This window comes from Marmota monax, unplaced genomic scaffold (assembly GCF_021218885.2).
Source record: "Marmota monax isolate L192 unplaced genomic scaffold, Marmota_monax_Labrador192_F-V1.1 WCK01_AAM20220418_F8-fsc00097, whole genome shotgun sequence".
NCBI classification, from domain to species: Eukaryota; Metazoa; Chordata; class Mammalia; order Rodentia; family Sciuridae; genus Marmota; species Marmota monax.
Genome location: NW_026694162.1, coordinates 6,433,592 through 6,450,203, shown reverse-complemented (window position 1 = coordinate 6,450,203; position 16,612 = coordinate 6,433,592). Strand labels below are relative to the sequence as shown.

At 39.6% G+C, this 16,612-nt stretch overlaps 1 protein-coding gene across 1 annotated transcript in view; it reads right to left on the bottom strand.

Annotated features, from left to right (window-relative positions):
• Positions 1-249: 249 nt before the first annotated feature.
• Spock1 (SPARC (osteonectin), cwcv and kazal like domains proteoglycan 1) overlaps positions 250-16,612 on the bottom strand; it is a 515,785-nt gene continuing 499,422 nt past the window's right edge. Inside the window, exons 8-11 of the mRNA XM_046465855.2 lie at positions 13,997-14,218; positions 9,811-9,873; positions 4,247-4,384; positions 250-3,740 (exon numbers count right to left, since the gene is read on the bottom strand). Of these exons, the coding sequence (XP_046321811.1) occupies positions 3,550-3,740; positions 4,247-4,384; positions 9,811-9,873; positions 13,997-14,218 (614 nt within the window). The 3' untranslated portion in view covers positions 250-3,549. The remainder of the gene's footprint in view (positions 3,741-4,246; positions 4,385-9,810; positions 9,874-13,996; positions 14,219-16,612) is intronic.

The following is a 16,612-nucleotide window of genomic DNA, read 5'->3' as shown; positions in this document are numbered from 1 at the left end:
TGAGACAGGCAATGGCAGCTAACAGAGGGGCCATGTGGTATGGCTCTGAGCAGAGACAGCACATGCATGTGCCAGGGAGTGATGAGTAAGATCAGGAGGTGGACCATGAGCAGATCAATTCCCCATAATGGCAGTGTTGCGTGAGGACCTTGGTGGCAATTCCCTTTGGCTGCCCAGACTGTTCTATAGTAATTGCGTGGTGATGTGGTAAGTTCACATCCAAGCTAACACAATAAGAACACTCAGGTATTGCAGACAAAGTAAAATTTATTGAGACGGACAGAAATGCACCTACTCAGGACTACAGTTAAGCATTTGCTCTTAACCAAAGAGTTGTGTTCACATTCCAGATAAGTCTACGTGGAAAAGCATTCAGAATACTAGTTTTTCTACATCACCATTTCATCTACAATAGGGACAACAAACTGACACTTTGGATTTGATGGGCTCTTGTTACAACGCTACACATTTAACAGGGACAAACATCAGTGACTTTGAGAAAAAGGTATAAAAAGACCAAAACCACCCACTGTAGAAAGGGCTCTTGGATGTTGCTGTGCAGTGTGGTCAAGATAAAGCGGAACTGAAACCAAATGTGTATGGCATCCTGGGAAGAGCAGAGGGCAGACCTGGAGACACATGTGGTCACTTGTTGCTGGGCGGGGGGGGGGGGGAGGGAAAGGGGCATAAAGGAGGAGAAACTGATAAACCCCTCAAATCCAGTATTAAGGTATTCCTATGCCTAGAAAATATTTCTAGAAACAAAAAGACATTTACATGGCAGACAACTAACCATAGTGGAAGAAGATTCTGAGGCTCAAACTGGCTGCCACAGTAATGGAATTAAGTAAAGAACTATTTATAAAATAAGAATGAAACTATTCTCTCTACAGATTTTCCCAAAATGAGTGAGAATCCAACTCAACATCTGTCTCAAAAAGGGACTGGATTATCAATAATTTTATTTTATTTTTTTAAAATCAATCTCTTAGATATACTTGGTCACTGTAACTAAAGGACCCATTTGAAAAAAACAAAAATTTGACTTCTAAGGATTGGGTAACTCAAAATCTCAAAATCTAAAGGACTTGTGGAAAATACTAAAGATCACTAAAAAACCTAATGCCGACATGCTAAAGTAAGGCATGAAAAGCATTGTTAATGTTGCTTCATTGGTTTGGGGTCCAGTCTTACGAGGGCTTTTTATTTAATATTTTAATGAATCAAAACATCTTCTTGGAATATCTGTGAAAATGGCATCTCATTACCTTCCTGGGAATTGCCTACAGAGCACTCTTCTCCATCATTAAGTTAATGCTAAGGATCTTTAAGTGTCATCTTAATTTGATACTTGTCATAAGATAATTAGGCAAATTAAAATCAGTGGTTCACTCTGATCACAGAGGTTTCTCTAAGTGAAATCAATTTGTCAATTTTAATTTGTTCTCTTGTGCATTTTTCCAAGCCTGAGGAAATAGTAACAATGGTTTTCTTTGATGGTCTAACCTGAGATTCTTTAATATGTCTTGATTTTTAATGTACTCTATTGTAATTTAGCGGCAATTAAACACCCGTCTTCTAAACTATGCTCTCAGAGTTTTGTCTGAGAAAAAAATATGGAAACAGAGGCGATGGAGTTGAGATCCCAGTGCAGAGCTTGCCTATGGTCTCTACTTGGGGAGAATATACACAGATCCTCAGGATCCTGGCTGTAATTTGTATCTTCCAAGCCAAAGGAGTTAGCAACACTAAGTATATTCATTTTCCATCTGAGACCAACTCAGAGGAGAATGCCACTTTGTCCAGTCTATCGCAAGGATTGGAAAATGCTAATTTTAGTAGGTTACTACATACCAAATAGTCAATTTGGGGTTGAGGGCTGGCCAGCCACACAGTGAGCATGATTTGGCCAAATATGCTTTTTGCGCCTGAGTTGATGTGGTTGTCTTGTGGCTTGGTTGAAGCTCATGTGAAAGACCAGAGAAATGTGGCCCTGGCTGGTTAGGGTAAGCGGGTCTGTAGAAAACCAATAGAGGAGCTTATGGAATGGGGCCATTGTGAAGACTACTCTTTGGTACTTGTGCAAGAAAAATCCTAAAGGATATACAGATGATGCCCCTACCAAATTTGGAACTAGACTCCAATCACGAGGAAGAAAAATGCAATGGTGAAAAGCTTTCATCAGTAGTTATCCAGACATTTGTGGGGAGCGGGAGGGGGGGGACCAGCACTTAAAAACCTAGCCCTAGCATCCATGTGTTTCTGTGAGATTTTTTTTTTTAGGACTCCATTTGGGACTCTTTGCAAAGGATGGAGAGTGAGAAAAAAATAATCTATACAACTTTTGTACCCTCATCACAATTCATGGATAGAAAGGTGGGAAAGCAAAATATTAAGAACCCTAATTGTTTTTCTTCTAAGGAATACCATGGTATTATCTTCTCAGAGAACAGGGTGAGTGTGTGCACGCCTTAGAAAAAGCCCTTGAGTAGGTAGGGAAGGGAAGGGAGATGCAACAGACAGCGCTGCTGCAGCCTGAGGGGGGCTTTGAGCTGAAATGATGAGGATGGCTTGTGAAGCTGCCCAAGTGGGAGTTGCATGGCTTCTGCAAGGAAAAGGATTCAGGCAAATGGAGGCTTATCCAAATCAAAGAGCCTTCCAGTAACTCTGCTAATGCATAGAGAAGAAACCTCCTCAGCCTGCAGGCTACAAGGGTTGACTGTTAGTGCAAAATAGGACTTTGATACAAATTTTTCTTATTCCAGAAATTGTGTTCCAGGTCTGGACAAGTTGACAAATTTGTTATTGTTTTTCAATGAATTTTTAATAGCTAACCAGACACTTTTTCTCAGAGGTGTGTGTTTGTGCAATGCATGTACATATGGTCTCCCCTGTACATGCATATGTAAGCACATGCAGAAAGAATCATTCAGACACCAATTTTTAATAAAGAAGATGAGTTCCCCAAAGGGACTCTTTGACTGAATTAAGGCTGTTGTTTGTAGACAGCCGGGTATAGTGATGTGGAAAAAAATCTTTTTAATAATAAACACCAGGGGTGGTGGGGCAGGAGGAAAAGGTACAGTGTGGTGTGTTTTCCACGACATCTACAGGACACAAGAAAAGCACTGAGACACCGTAAGGCTGGGAACCATGCTGTGATAACCACCAATGTGGGTAATCAAAAAGGGTCTTTGACGTTTCAGAGGGTGGGGGCTCCCTGCACTGCTGGAATTCCAATAAATCACATGCTTGTGGCAGAAATCTCACAGGAGGGAAGGAGGCTCTAATTAAGCCAACCATTCTCTTGTCAAAAACATAAAAAATTTAAAAAAAAAAGTAAAACCCAAAACAACACCTTTCTCCCACATAACTGTATGCAAAATCAGAAAGCTCTGGGGACAAGCAGTTGACTTCCAAACCTTAGGTTGGGTACAGAGAGCAACAGTGGAGAAGACCTTGGTGCCTTGGAGTCTTAGATACAAATGCAGGAACAGGAAGTGTCTTGCAATATTGAGCAAAACGTATGTCCTCTTCCTCATGGGGGCACTACCATATGTACCCAACCTCGTCTTCTTTGTCGTCATCCTCGTCCTCGTCGTCCTCTGTCACAGCTCGGGTGTGCACCCTCAGCTTCCCCCCTTTGTCCTTTGGTCCCAGCTCCCGTTCATCCTCTAGGTCATCCAGCAAGACCACGGAGCCACCACTGCCAAAGTCCCCGGAGGTTTCCTGCTCCTCTTCTAACACGGGGAAAAAAAAAAAAATGGTTTCAGGTTGGTTTCTGCTTATATCTCATGTCCCACATTGGGAGGTTCCTTCTGCCTGAGACTTAAATGGTAGGGTACAATGCATGGAAATTACTTCTGATGATGTAAATCTCATCACCACCCAGGGAGGGTGAGTCTCTCTGCAGCATGGACCATAAGCTGTTTGGATATGAGCCCTCAGATTCCTGAGTTGATTCTACATTCTTAGGAGATTTACAATCCTAAGTGAGAAGTGACCACAGCCTATTGCTCTGTGCCAGTGACAGTTCCCTGTCAAAAACTGTTGTCTAACCCACAGGTCCTACCCCTTGCAAAATTAGCAAGGGGTGAGCTCCTTCGACTTTCAGGTTCATGTGTATCTATCGTAAACTTGCTGAAGACCAGAGCTAACACTTGAAATTCTTCTGTGATCCTTCCATGTCCAGGATCCACAGGTCACCCAGGGTCACTGTGGAGTTCATGCAGAAGGTCCTACTCACCACAGCTCACAGCACCCTGTTTCCTGGAGCCAGCCAGCTCATTCCCGTATTTATCCACACACCAGCACTGCCCTGTGCTGCCATGGCACTGGGTGGCTTTGTAATAGCCGTCCTCGTTGCACCTTGGTATGAATGCCCCTAGGGGAACAGAAGTCCAACTTTAATCAGAGAAGCACAGACACATTTAGGTTTAATCCCATCCAAGACAGAGAAGAGAATTCACACATCAGGACAAATATTTGCTGCAGGGCTGGCAGGAGAGAATGTGGCTGCTTGGTGATTAGTCAAGATTATAGGCACCATGGCCTTTAAGAGCCCAAATGAATTGAAATCAGTTTTCCAAAAGGCTTGATAATAGCTCTCAGGTATTGAATGCTTACATGAATTCTGGGCACTAAGACATGCACATATACAAATGTGTATACACACACAATCTCCATGAGTCTAAGGCATATGTATCCTTGCTACCTTTTAGTAAATAGGAAACTGAAATATGGGAAAATTAAGTAATCTGCCTCAGGCACCCTCTAGTAAATATCAAGTCCAGATTTATGTCAGTCATTCTGAATCTAAAGCAATGCTTCTTCAACTTCTATAATGAAGAACGTACTTGTTTTAACTTCCAATCTATTGTGGACCAATCCTTGGTCCAACCACATATGATGACACTGCTATTAAAGTTTCTAAATGTATCAATTTCTGTGCTTACTTCTGAGTGGTAATGTGTTCTGTAAATTACCACCAATCCACAGAGCACATAGTTGCCAGCCGTTCACCTTCCCTGCCATCCTGCCTATAAAAAGGCAATGATAGCTAAGAGCTTTCCTTGCATTATTTCATAGAGTCATCCCAGTATCACCAAAGGTGTCGGTGCTGTGTCTACCTCCCTGTTTACATATGGAGGAAATGATAAACTACTTGCCCAAGGTTAGTCAGGATTCCTTCTTTCATGAATTCTTACATTTCCCTTTAAGTGGGTACTACTGTTAATTGCTTTTATTAATACTTGAGAAAAATCATGGTTTTTATCTTTATATACTATTAATGAAATGAATACTGGAAAACATTTAGAATGCTCCTTTCTGTGGGTTTAATTTGTGGACTCTTTTATAAACATGTTATTATTAAAAGCCTTTTTTGTAAAATGGAAAAAAAAACCTCCTAATTTATTTATGAAATGATTTGGATAATTTTCTATATGCTGGACATTTTATATAAAATGAGAGTGATATCTTCCTTGAGGATTTTTCCATAAAAATATTCTGGGCCCGTTGTTGCCTATTTCAGCAGGTGAGAGCAGCATTTTTATTCATTTCATGGTTTTGACTTATTGCTGTCCTCTCATTTTTGTGACCAAAAGTTGGTAACTGATAGTATCCATTCCATCTAGGTTTTCATGATTGTTTTAAATTGTTTATTTTAGCACTAGTTACCAAACTTTGGCCCCAGGACTAGCAACAGAATCTGGTAATCCCTTAGAAATACAAATGCTGGGGCCCCACGCTCAAAGCACTGAGCCAAAAACTTGAGAGGGTGGGGCCCAGCAATCTCTGCTTTGAAATACCCTCCAAGCTGTTTGAGAGCCACAAATCCAGAGTTCCTCCCATTTGTATCACTCAAATATTTGAGCTTTTTCACCTCATTGTCCCAGATTTCTCCATTTCATTAGTTTGTTCAAAGAAACCACTTCTGATTTGCTGTTGTGTTATTTATTATCTCATTGTTTTATGCTTTAATCTTAATCTTTTCAGTTTACTGTATTATAGCTTGTTAATTTTATTTTGATCTTCATTTTCCACAAATGCACCAGAAGGTAAGTAGATTCCTCTAAGCTTCACCTTAGCTGTTTCCAATAGGTTTTCGTACACACAGTGCTTTTGAGTTTCATTTTACTTCTATTATTTATCTGAAATTTGTTGACTTTGTGGTATAGTCCATGGAAGGACATTTCATGTATATTTGGAAGACTGTATACTTTACGCCTATCTGCAGGGATACATATATAAATATGAATGATAATTTGCTGTTCAGTTCTTCTCTATCCTTTTTTTGTCTAGTTGAACTGTAATTTTCCAAGGCTCTAAGTATGATTATGGAAATGACAGTTCTTCTTTGCAATTCTATGACAATTTGTTTTAAAGTTGTGATTACATCATCAGTTTGATGGTATAATAGGGCAAAAGGAACATTTTGACAAGATGATACTCTTTGCTTTTTAGAATGCAAAGTATTTGATTTTGTCAGATATGAACACTTATAAAAAGGAATATTTTCTATCTTTAAACTTCAGCTTCCATGGAATTATTTTAAGTCTAACTTTCTTTTAAAATACCAATCAATAGTTTTGGTCTCATAATAAATGAGATTGGCCCATTTACATTTATTGTGATGATGGATGGCTTACTCTTATGTTTCCCATTTCCTGCCTTCTGTGGAAATCATCCAGTTTAATTTTCTCCATGTTTTCTATGCATTTAAAAACTATTTTAATATTTTTGTGGTCACTTTTAAGTTTTCCAGAGAAGCAGTTTTTTCCTAGCAATATCTAAAGTTAATTTATACTTTCTTACTGAAGAAACAAACAAACAAAAATCCCACACATATTTATACCACGTTTGTTCATAATAATCTGAAATTTTAATTATGGTTTGCTATTTTTGCAGGGGTGGGGATACTGGTGGTTAAACTCAGTGGCACTGAGACTGAGCCTCATCCCTATTTTGTATTTTATTTAGAGACCAGGTCTCACTGAATTGCTTAGTGCCTTGCTTTTGCTGAGGCTGGCTTTGAACTCAGGTTCCTCCTGCCTCAGCCTCCCAAGCCGCTGGGATTACAGGTGTGCACCACCACAGCCAGCAGTTTGCTATATTTTTGTAGACTATTTTTATTTAGAGTGAGCAGCATGTCATTTCTTTTTTTTTTTTTGTAGTTGAATTTGTAATTCTGGGATAATTTGCCTGGTGGAGTGGATCCCTTATTGATATTTTAGTAAGTCTATGATTGTTAAGCCTATTGACTCTCAGTTTGAGAATCACTCTGTCATCACACTTGAATGATCATTGGGATAAGTTTAAAATTGTAGGTTCAAAGTTCTTTCCCTTTAGCACTTAGGAAATACAATTTTCTTTAAATTAGCTTTGCCACTAACACGTTTGCTGTCCACTGACAGTCACTGTGATTGTTTTGCAGTTATTGTTTTCCTAACAAGATATCTGAGTGTGCTTCGTGACTGTGTGCTCATCTTCTGTGGGAGGATTCTTAGTGTTACCTTCTCCTCAGCCTCATGAGCACAAGCCCCTGCTTTTGTGGCTTTCTACTCCCTAATCTTATTTCTGTGTCTTTTAGAGGGACTGTGTTTTCAAATCTACTTTCTATTTCATGGAATGATCCCAGAAAAAGAATGTGGCATTTCGATAAGTTGGAACCAGAATTTAAGCATTTTACTCACCAGGCTATTCCAAGATGACCAGGGTCTCAGAGATCAAATGAGATCCTGGAGAGGAAGGTACCCTGGGGACCCTAAACACCATAATAAGCACTAAGGGAAGGATGCTGATGCCCCAGTTCAAGGCTCTTAGGTGCACATCCCAGTGTGCATTATCCCTAGTTTTCAGGGAATGGTAGAGGAAATAGAGATAGTACATGCTGTCAATAGTCCCCAAAACCAAGGGGAAGAGAAATTTGTGAACAGATTCTCAAAGATTGCAAAGAAAGAGAACAAGCAGAGAGTAGGGAAATGTTGATCCTCCCCCTGGAGCTATAGTTAGAAAACAACAGCACTCAATCGACCTAAAACAAATAAATAAAAATTGGGCCGAGCCCCTGGGTTGGTAAGAAGCAGGTGCTGCACTAAATCTATAATTTAACAAGATTACTGCTTTTTCTAAGTAGGGAGTAATTATAACTGATTATAATTTGTTGCTTGAATATCCCTGAATATGGTTATTATATTAGTATGGTTATTATATTAGATTTCCCCATGCATAAAATAATTGGTAAGCAAATAAATGGCTTTTTTTTTTTTAGCCAGTATGAACTCTGTATATACAAGATGTGAGAAGACAATGTATCTTTCTCCTGGTAGGAGAAAGGCATTTTATTCACCTGTGCTAGGGTAAATGGAAAAATGAGACATCTCAGATGACAGACCTTATAATTTTCTCATTAATTATTAACTAATGAGGCAATAACAAGATATTCATATCCCATGGAAACTTTTTAATAAATATATATATATAAACACACACACACACACACACACACACACACTAATTGCATAATGTCATGTAGATCTTAGGTACGTCTTAGGTACTGAAATCCAAAACCTTATCTCATGTGGAGGAACAAGATCAGCCAGCCTAAGTCCCTGCACTGGAAAACAGATGCAGGAGGAATTCAGCCACTTTGTCTTCAGGCCAGAGTGATGTCTTTTTCACACAGGCGAAGAACCTAGACTCCAAGTTAAAAATCAAGACATCTTTAGAGACTTTTCTGAGTTGAGTGGGGTGTTATCAGAAGTCAAAGGTATGAAGCAAACCAGGGAAGTAATTTTCAAATGTAGAAGGAAGAGAGAATATTTACTTTGATGTGATCAAGAAATCGAGAAATCTCCAGAATCCATAGCCTGCTACATTTTACAGTCTGCAAGAAAATTTGCCCGTTTCCTTCAAATAACTAGATAGACTTCTGAAATGGCAGGCTGCTTAGGGAGCGCACCTGCCTCTGCATGCTTAACAAGGAGAATTCTGGATTATTGTGTTGCAGCTGTCAGCTCTTTTTAAAAAGCAAAGAAGCAAAGCAAAGTAGGCTCCTTTTTTCAGAAAATGAGATTTGCCAATGTCTCGGTGACAGCCTCTTCTGAATGCCACCATTCCCCCAAGTGGTGGAGCCAGGGAGGCTCAAACAGGCCACTGTGTCACAGACTTGCATATTAGGGAAACAGGCACAACTTCCTTGCCTATGCCTTAACACTGGAGGTGAAATGAGCAATTTATAAACAGCCTGAGCACTTTCCTCCAGGGATTGGGTGAAAGCAGAAATAGGGAAAATTGCAGACACCCTTCAGCCCTCCCTGATAAGCTCTGAAGGGGGTACGGCTTGTCTTCCTCCTTGAATGGACAGCTTGCTTTGGAGACTAGAAGACATGCTCTCATTTATAGGCCTCATATGTTTAGAGCTGAAAAGAATATTTGAGAACTCCATTTGATGCCCCTACCTGAAAGAAGAGAAAGCCAAGATTTGCTGGAGCCCAATATCAGGCAGGACCTAGCAGGAGAGATGGTACTGGCTTTCCAGCTTGACTGAGCTGCCCATTAGACCCAGCCTGACCTCTGGTTCCTCCTGCTGGTGGAGCATGCAGCAGTACTCAGCCAGCCAGTCCCATTTATGGCCAGCTGTCTGCGGCATACTACCAGCTGCCTGTGAGAGCTTGGCCTGGGCCAAAATGAAGCATTTCCTTCATGAGACACTGGCCCTAATTGAATAACCATTGCAGGGCTGAACGTTACAAGGGACATGGATGGTTTAATTAGTTGTTTAAACGGGTGGCAAGAAATTGTACTTACCCAACAGGCTTTTCCCCTTGCTCAGCTTCTGAATTCTGTTCATTTCATTCTGGCAAGGGAGACCTAAAAAATAATTTATGGAAGTCAGTTTCCAGATGGTATAGATATAATCTCTAATGATTGACTTCACTCTGGATGTGAAATGCAGACGATGACACACCTGGGAGTAGAACTGCTCCATATGCTGCTATTACGCAACAAAACAAATTCAGGCCATTAGAGTTACTAATTAAAAAAGAAACCATATCACGAGGTACTTAAAATAGTATTTAGGGGCTACTTGCATTGTAACAAGAATTTTTCTTCCTTCTAGCAACTCAAGCAAATGCCTAGTGTCTAATAGGTGATTTGCAAATCGACTTTTTCCCTTTATATCAAGAAGGAAGATTTCAGCAAAGGCTCCTGTGAGCTGAAAACTGGGACTAAGGCTTATTAGTGGGTAAGTGTTCTGAAGCCCCAGACCAAATAAGCAGAGGTGACAGATATGTGATCTACCCCACCACGTCGTGCTACTAGAGGAAGAGGACTAAAACTACCCCCAGGACAAGGATGAAAATACAGAAGAGATCTAGAGAGGCAATGCCCATCACAGTTAAGAGCCTTTAAATTTAGGATCTGCCCCTCTGAGTACTCTGGCCAGCTTCTCTACCTCTGTCAGATACTAAGTCCTTAGTTATAAAATGCATGTTGTATGAGCCCCCATAAAACCATCAAGTTTCCAGAAAAGGACAGGTATAGTGGGGGGCCATGTGGCTCAGTGGGGTGTTATGGAAGTATGTGGCACCCTCTCCTCCCTAGAGAACTGATTTCCTTTCTAAACATAGTGATGCAACCTCCTTAAATCTCTAGAATTTGACTCTGACTTGCTTTGGCAGGTCTTGCATCTCTGGGAGGTTCTGCTATTTGCTCATGATCCTCTGAGCCACTGTTATAGTTCCCTGGACTCCTATTGACTCTTTCTACAAGTCCCACACATATGAAGGATCTAAGTGCCTATTTCTATCTCTTACTTTGTGAATTTCACAATACTATCTGGTCTTCCTGTGAGAGAAACAGGATATAATATGACTTCTGCTTTTAGGATGCTTTCAGAGTAAAGAAGAAAGATCCAAAGTGAAGACAACAAATACGAGTAGAACCAAATTCCATCTGTGATTATGAAAGATAGCATTTATTACAACAAATAACTACCATTTTGCTGAACTGTTAGAAATGTGCCAGGCAGTGTTCTAGAACCTTACAGGTCTTCATTGCATCCTCACAACCACCCTACAAGCTAGGTACCTATATTATTCCTCTTTTGCAAATGGAAATTCTCCTCTTTATAACTGTTTAGAAAGATGAGAAGAAACTGTGGGTGTTTGGAATGCTGCTCCTGAAAATGAGGAACATCAAAATCATTCATGAACACCATGTCAGACAATTTACTATGAAGCAAGTTTCCAATTTCTTTCAAATTGTCCTATAGCAATTTTTAAGACTCTTAAGGAAAAAATTAATCTGACAAAATCTACTCAAAAATAGGGGGGGGGAGATAAGACTCCAAAGTAAAACATGTTCACCATAGATTCCTCTAAGAAAGCAAGGATTTTAATGAAAACTAAACTGTGTAAAGCAAGATTTCAATGCACAGATGTATAGGCTAAAGGATAAAAATGACAAGGAAGAGAATTAGGCCATTAAAGAAATGAAGGCCACCTCCAAAGCAACAAAATTTATAAGAAACATCCATGTCATCAATGTTCTTGAGGAAGGATGAATCAGACAAAACAAAGACAGTTTTCAAGGATAAAGTTAAGTTCCCTGAAAACTAGAATTAAAAAAAAAAAACCTCAATTCAGTTCAAAGGAGCATAACACGTCTCGGGGAAAAAGTGACAGTGACACAGAACATGCTTTAGTTTTTCTCTAAGAAATGAATGTGTCTGAAAAGTAGAGAAAGATTGCCTTTAGTTTTCAGGAGAAACGTGGCTAGTACTTAACAGCAATTTGTACATACTAGCTGATGTCATTAGAAAACAAAGAAATGAAGTATTAAAAAGTAAAAGAAATTATTTGCAGACGATGGCATCCCATACCTAAAGAATCCAAGCAAACCAACCAGAATATCTTTATGAACACAATGAGAAGGTATAAAGATGGTTAGACATGAAATTGGTATTGATACAACCACTAGTGAGAAAGTTCAATGGAAAAAAAAGTAGATTTCACTTATGATAACAGTAAAAACAAGAGAAATATAATGGTGAGAACAAAGCTTAAAAATGTAACTCCAGTGGCTGAGGATAAATCCTTTTCTAAGATAAAAAGAGTGAGTATTATATAGCTAACAGGAACTTTTGTTTTAATTGGACAAATGGCTTCGAAAGTTCACAGAGGAAGAGAAATATATGAAGAGTCAAGAAAATTTTGGTAAAAATAAATTAATGCCATGAGAGAATTGGCCTACCCAATATTAGGACTTATTGTAAAACAACTGTGATGTAATAGTGTAGAACTGATTTATGATTAGTTAGGACAGATTATTCAGGAAGATCTATGTCTTATAGGTACCATTTCAAATTGCAGGGAGAAAGATTAGTCAATAAATGACACATAAGGACATCTGGATAACTATCTCTAGGGTTGGGGTGGGACTGAGTCCTTACTCGATTTTTAGATACTTGCACAATCTAGAGTGATACAAGATTTAAATAAGCAATAAAAACTAAAGGTATTGAAGAAAGCATAAGAGGACTTGTTTACTACCTTAAAAATTACAAATACCTTTCTAAGGCTAATGTAAGATTTATGATTTCAAAAAAGCAAAATAAAAAAAATGGAGACATTCAACTGTCTTAATTTCTCTCTAGAAAAAAAAATCTATGGTCAAAGGTGGGGAAAATATTTGCAATATGACTAAAATACAGTTCTAATTTCCTTAATATATTGTTTCCTATTAAAACACAAAAGTCTGATAAAGTGTATAATGAACATAAACATTTATAAACATTTCAAAAATAAAGGAAATCTAAGCATGCCACAAATATGCTCAACCTAACTCATGATAATAGAAATGAAATAAATCCTATGTGGAGAGAATATTTCTTTCCATTGGGCAATGATCACAGTTTGGTTATTCCATGGAGAAATAGGTATTCTTAGGTAGTTTGAGTAAGAGTAAAAACTAGTGTAACACTTTAAGGGAAAATTCAAAATAATGCCCAAATTAAAGATGTGTATACTTTTCTCTGGTAATTCTGGTTCTAGGAATGCATCTTAATCCTATAAATGTGTACACAGGAAATCATTCAGTGAAAATCCACTGAATGCCCTTTTGTAGTGCCCACAGTTTTACTATGTGTATATGTTGTCTATGGATATATGAATAAAAATATACACATAATTTAAATACTATTAGTAGCCATCCTTTTTTTCCCAGGGGTGGGGTCGGCCATCCCTGCCTGTAATAGATTGTCCTGGATACCTCACTCATGCTGAACCAGATTTTCCTGGGGCTTGGGATTAGAATTCCAAAGCAAACCAAGCTGTGCTGGCTCCTTAAACCCCAAGGAAATTGAGACAGATGTAAGTAAAGGGAGGCCCCAGAGCCTCCTAGGAAGTCAAGACATCTGCAACAGGATTCCTGCAAGTTCCTGTCTGAGTGTGGATTACATGAGATATACATATATTCTTAAATCTTGTCTTTTTCTTTCAATAGCTGCAATTTATTTATAACTAAAATGTCCTTGTCTAAGACACTCAAGTATAATACTTGCAAGTAACTTTCACTTAAGGGAACATGGAGAATTCACGTCACAATGGGGATTATAATACCCTTACATTTGCACAGTATTTTTCAACACAGAGAATCTCTTAATGACCTTGGGGATTATGCAGTGAAGGTTTATACACATCCATTTTACAGGTAAAAATATTGAGATACAATAGGGTTGGAGACTTTCCCAAAGAAAGAAATAACTCAAATAAGAGACTTCTTGATTATACTCTTAGTTTTTTAATGTACCGTGTTATAAATAAGGAGAAATGAGCCATTGGGATGGCCTTTAAATGGTATGAGCTCTGCAATCTCCAGCTGTGTCTTTCTGTGCACTGGTCCCTGTTTGCCTGCTTGCTATGTGATGAGGTCTTCCTTTGCACTCACTTGGCTGCCCTGGACTCTGAAGCCCACCTCCCTCCGGCCTTACCTCCAGGCTTCTGGAAGCAGTAGCACCACTCGTTGTTAGACAGCTTGCCATCCTTGAAGGAGTCACAAGAGTTGAAGAGTGGCTTGATACAGGGCTCGTACTTATCCAGGTAGATGGCATTGATCTCTGAGTGGTCAAGCAGCAGGTCATAGTTCATGTCCAACTTATTGAACATCCAGCCCAGGGAGTCTTTGCAGATGGGCAGGATGCTGGTGTCAAATCCTGCAAGAAAAAGGTTCATCTCAGCTACCACCCAGCCTGGCCTTTCCCACCCTGCCACTCCTCAGATTTCTGCCCCCAGGAGAGACAAGGGCTGGGCTCCACCTCCTCCTGGACTCAGGCTGGTTTCTTGCCCAGACATAGTCTTCTTAGTCTGATGGAATATTTTCTTCTTGTTGTGGGTTTCTTAAATGAAACTTATTAAAATGTGCTAAAACAGAAGTCAGTGTTTGAGGAAAATATGTGCTAAAGAAAACAAATCCCCAATTCTAATTTATCTGTGATGTAAATATGGGTTTTCATTTACTAGACCTGCTTAAAACAGGGTATGCCTGAAACGAAGGATACAAACGTACTGAAAACTACACTTCTCTATTTAGAAAAAAAAAGAAAAAAAAAACCACAAAATATTGTGAAAAGGATAACAGTGAAATGAAACTATGTAGTATAATCCAGAAGCACTGATTATATCCCAGAGGGCTGTTAAATCCAAACAGTCTGAACATTAATGGCAAAACAAGCCAGGTACTGCCTTCGTCCCCATTCTTCTTTTCTGCAATCCCCTAAAGAGATGCATGAGATGGAATCCAAACCAACTCAGACAATAATTTCTTTCTTATTTCCCCAGGGGAGGGGAAGTAGTTTTCTTAAAGAATTATTTGTTTCCACAATGGAAACTGTATGCACTTGAATAACAATACTTAGCTCAACACTTGGGACATTGAGACCACTGTAGACAAACCCCCGAGAAGACATGCCCCAAATCTAAATCTCATCTTTCTTTCAGAGTCAAAGGCATGATACAATCTCAGGTTATTTTATAAACTGGATTTCTAGGACTGGTTTCATTTTCCTGGAATACTGTGATAAAAGTTAACTTTTGTATTGCTATATACAAAGCTCTCCTTTAAGCATTTTAGACTTAATTATCTCACTAAATCCTTGTAGCAGTCCTATGAAATGGTACCACATGGTCTCTATGGATGAAAAAAATAAGGTTCAAGGTTTGAGTTACTTGTACAAGATCATGTAATTCTAGAGCTGGAATTCAAACCCAGGTGGCCCAATCCAGAGTCTGTGTCCTCAGTGACTCCTCTCCCAGGGTTACCTTGGTATTCCTACCCTCAGGACATCCACTTGGCTCAGGATGCCACGTCTGGGGATAGCTCAAGAAAGAGGGTGATACAGTGACTATAATGAAGGGTCCTAATGGGTTCAGTTGCCTAGTCCAGCGGTCGCTACCGACAGCCTGGTCATCATGTTCTCTATGTACCTTCAGGAGCCCCTGCTCAGGCAGTAGGATATGAGATGCAGGAGAGTGTGCCCAACCTTATAAAAGCTGTAACTGGAAAGAAGTCTTCACTGTCCAGAAGTCAATAAAATGAGTTTAACACCTCCCCTCTGAGCTTTCAGAGAGCCCAGTGCTGCCCCTCATCATCCACATTTGTTCATCAGATTTTTAAATACCCCAAGGGCAAAGAATGTCTTAACCCATTCCGTAGAGTCACCATGACAGTCACATGGTCAGTGTCATTAAAACAAGCCAGGGCCTGTCTCAGTCACCACCATCCCCTTTCATTATTATGATTATTGCTGAGAGAAGTTTTCTAGCTACTTTTAAGTTTACCTTTTCCAACATAAAATATTTGCAATTTAAAATCCATTAATTTTGATATGTCAGAATATATCTTTAAAAATCCCCCCTTTCTAGAATGGAAGACATAATGTATCCCCTTCTCTGATTGAACATGACGACTGTCAAGAGTCTCTATGCTGATGAGGACCCTAAGGGCTGCTACAGGACGACCAACACTGACAACACCTGGCTCTATACTTTTATAGGCGATATTTTACATTATCTGAATCAATTGTAGAGGATATTGACATTTTATACGTAGAAAAGAGGGGTTCACTGCTGATGGGTCATCAAAAAGATGTGCCAAGCTAGTTAGCTAATAATCAAAAGGTTGAGCCCACTCTGCACTCATTCAAAACTTCTAGAAAGAGGCACCTGTATGTGGCATCTGTGGCTACCAGGGGCAGAGGATCTAGCTGGCCTCAAGTGCACAGGGCCCAGCACAATTCCAAAGCTCCCCCTTCAATGCCCCTGGATTAATAAAAATGTTGCTCCCTCTCTGGACTTCAGGGCTAACCATGCATCCTTCCTCTATATTCCCTCCACACCAATTGCTTCAGGACATCAAACCTAAAGCCTCTTTGGGGACTTAATTTGCTCCTGGCCAAACAAGTCTTTTGCAGGATCCTAGCTGTCTATGGAAGGAGTCTCCTGGGACTGCAGGCTGTAAGGAGCAGCTCTCTTCACATCAATCTGCTCTCTGTTGAAAGGTTGTTCAGAAAGCCCAAGGGCCAGGCTGCTCCTAGAGGACTCAGGGAAAA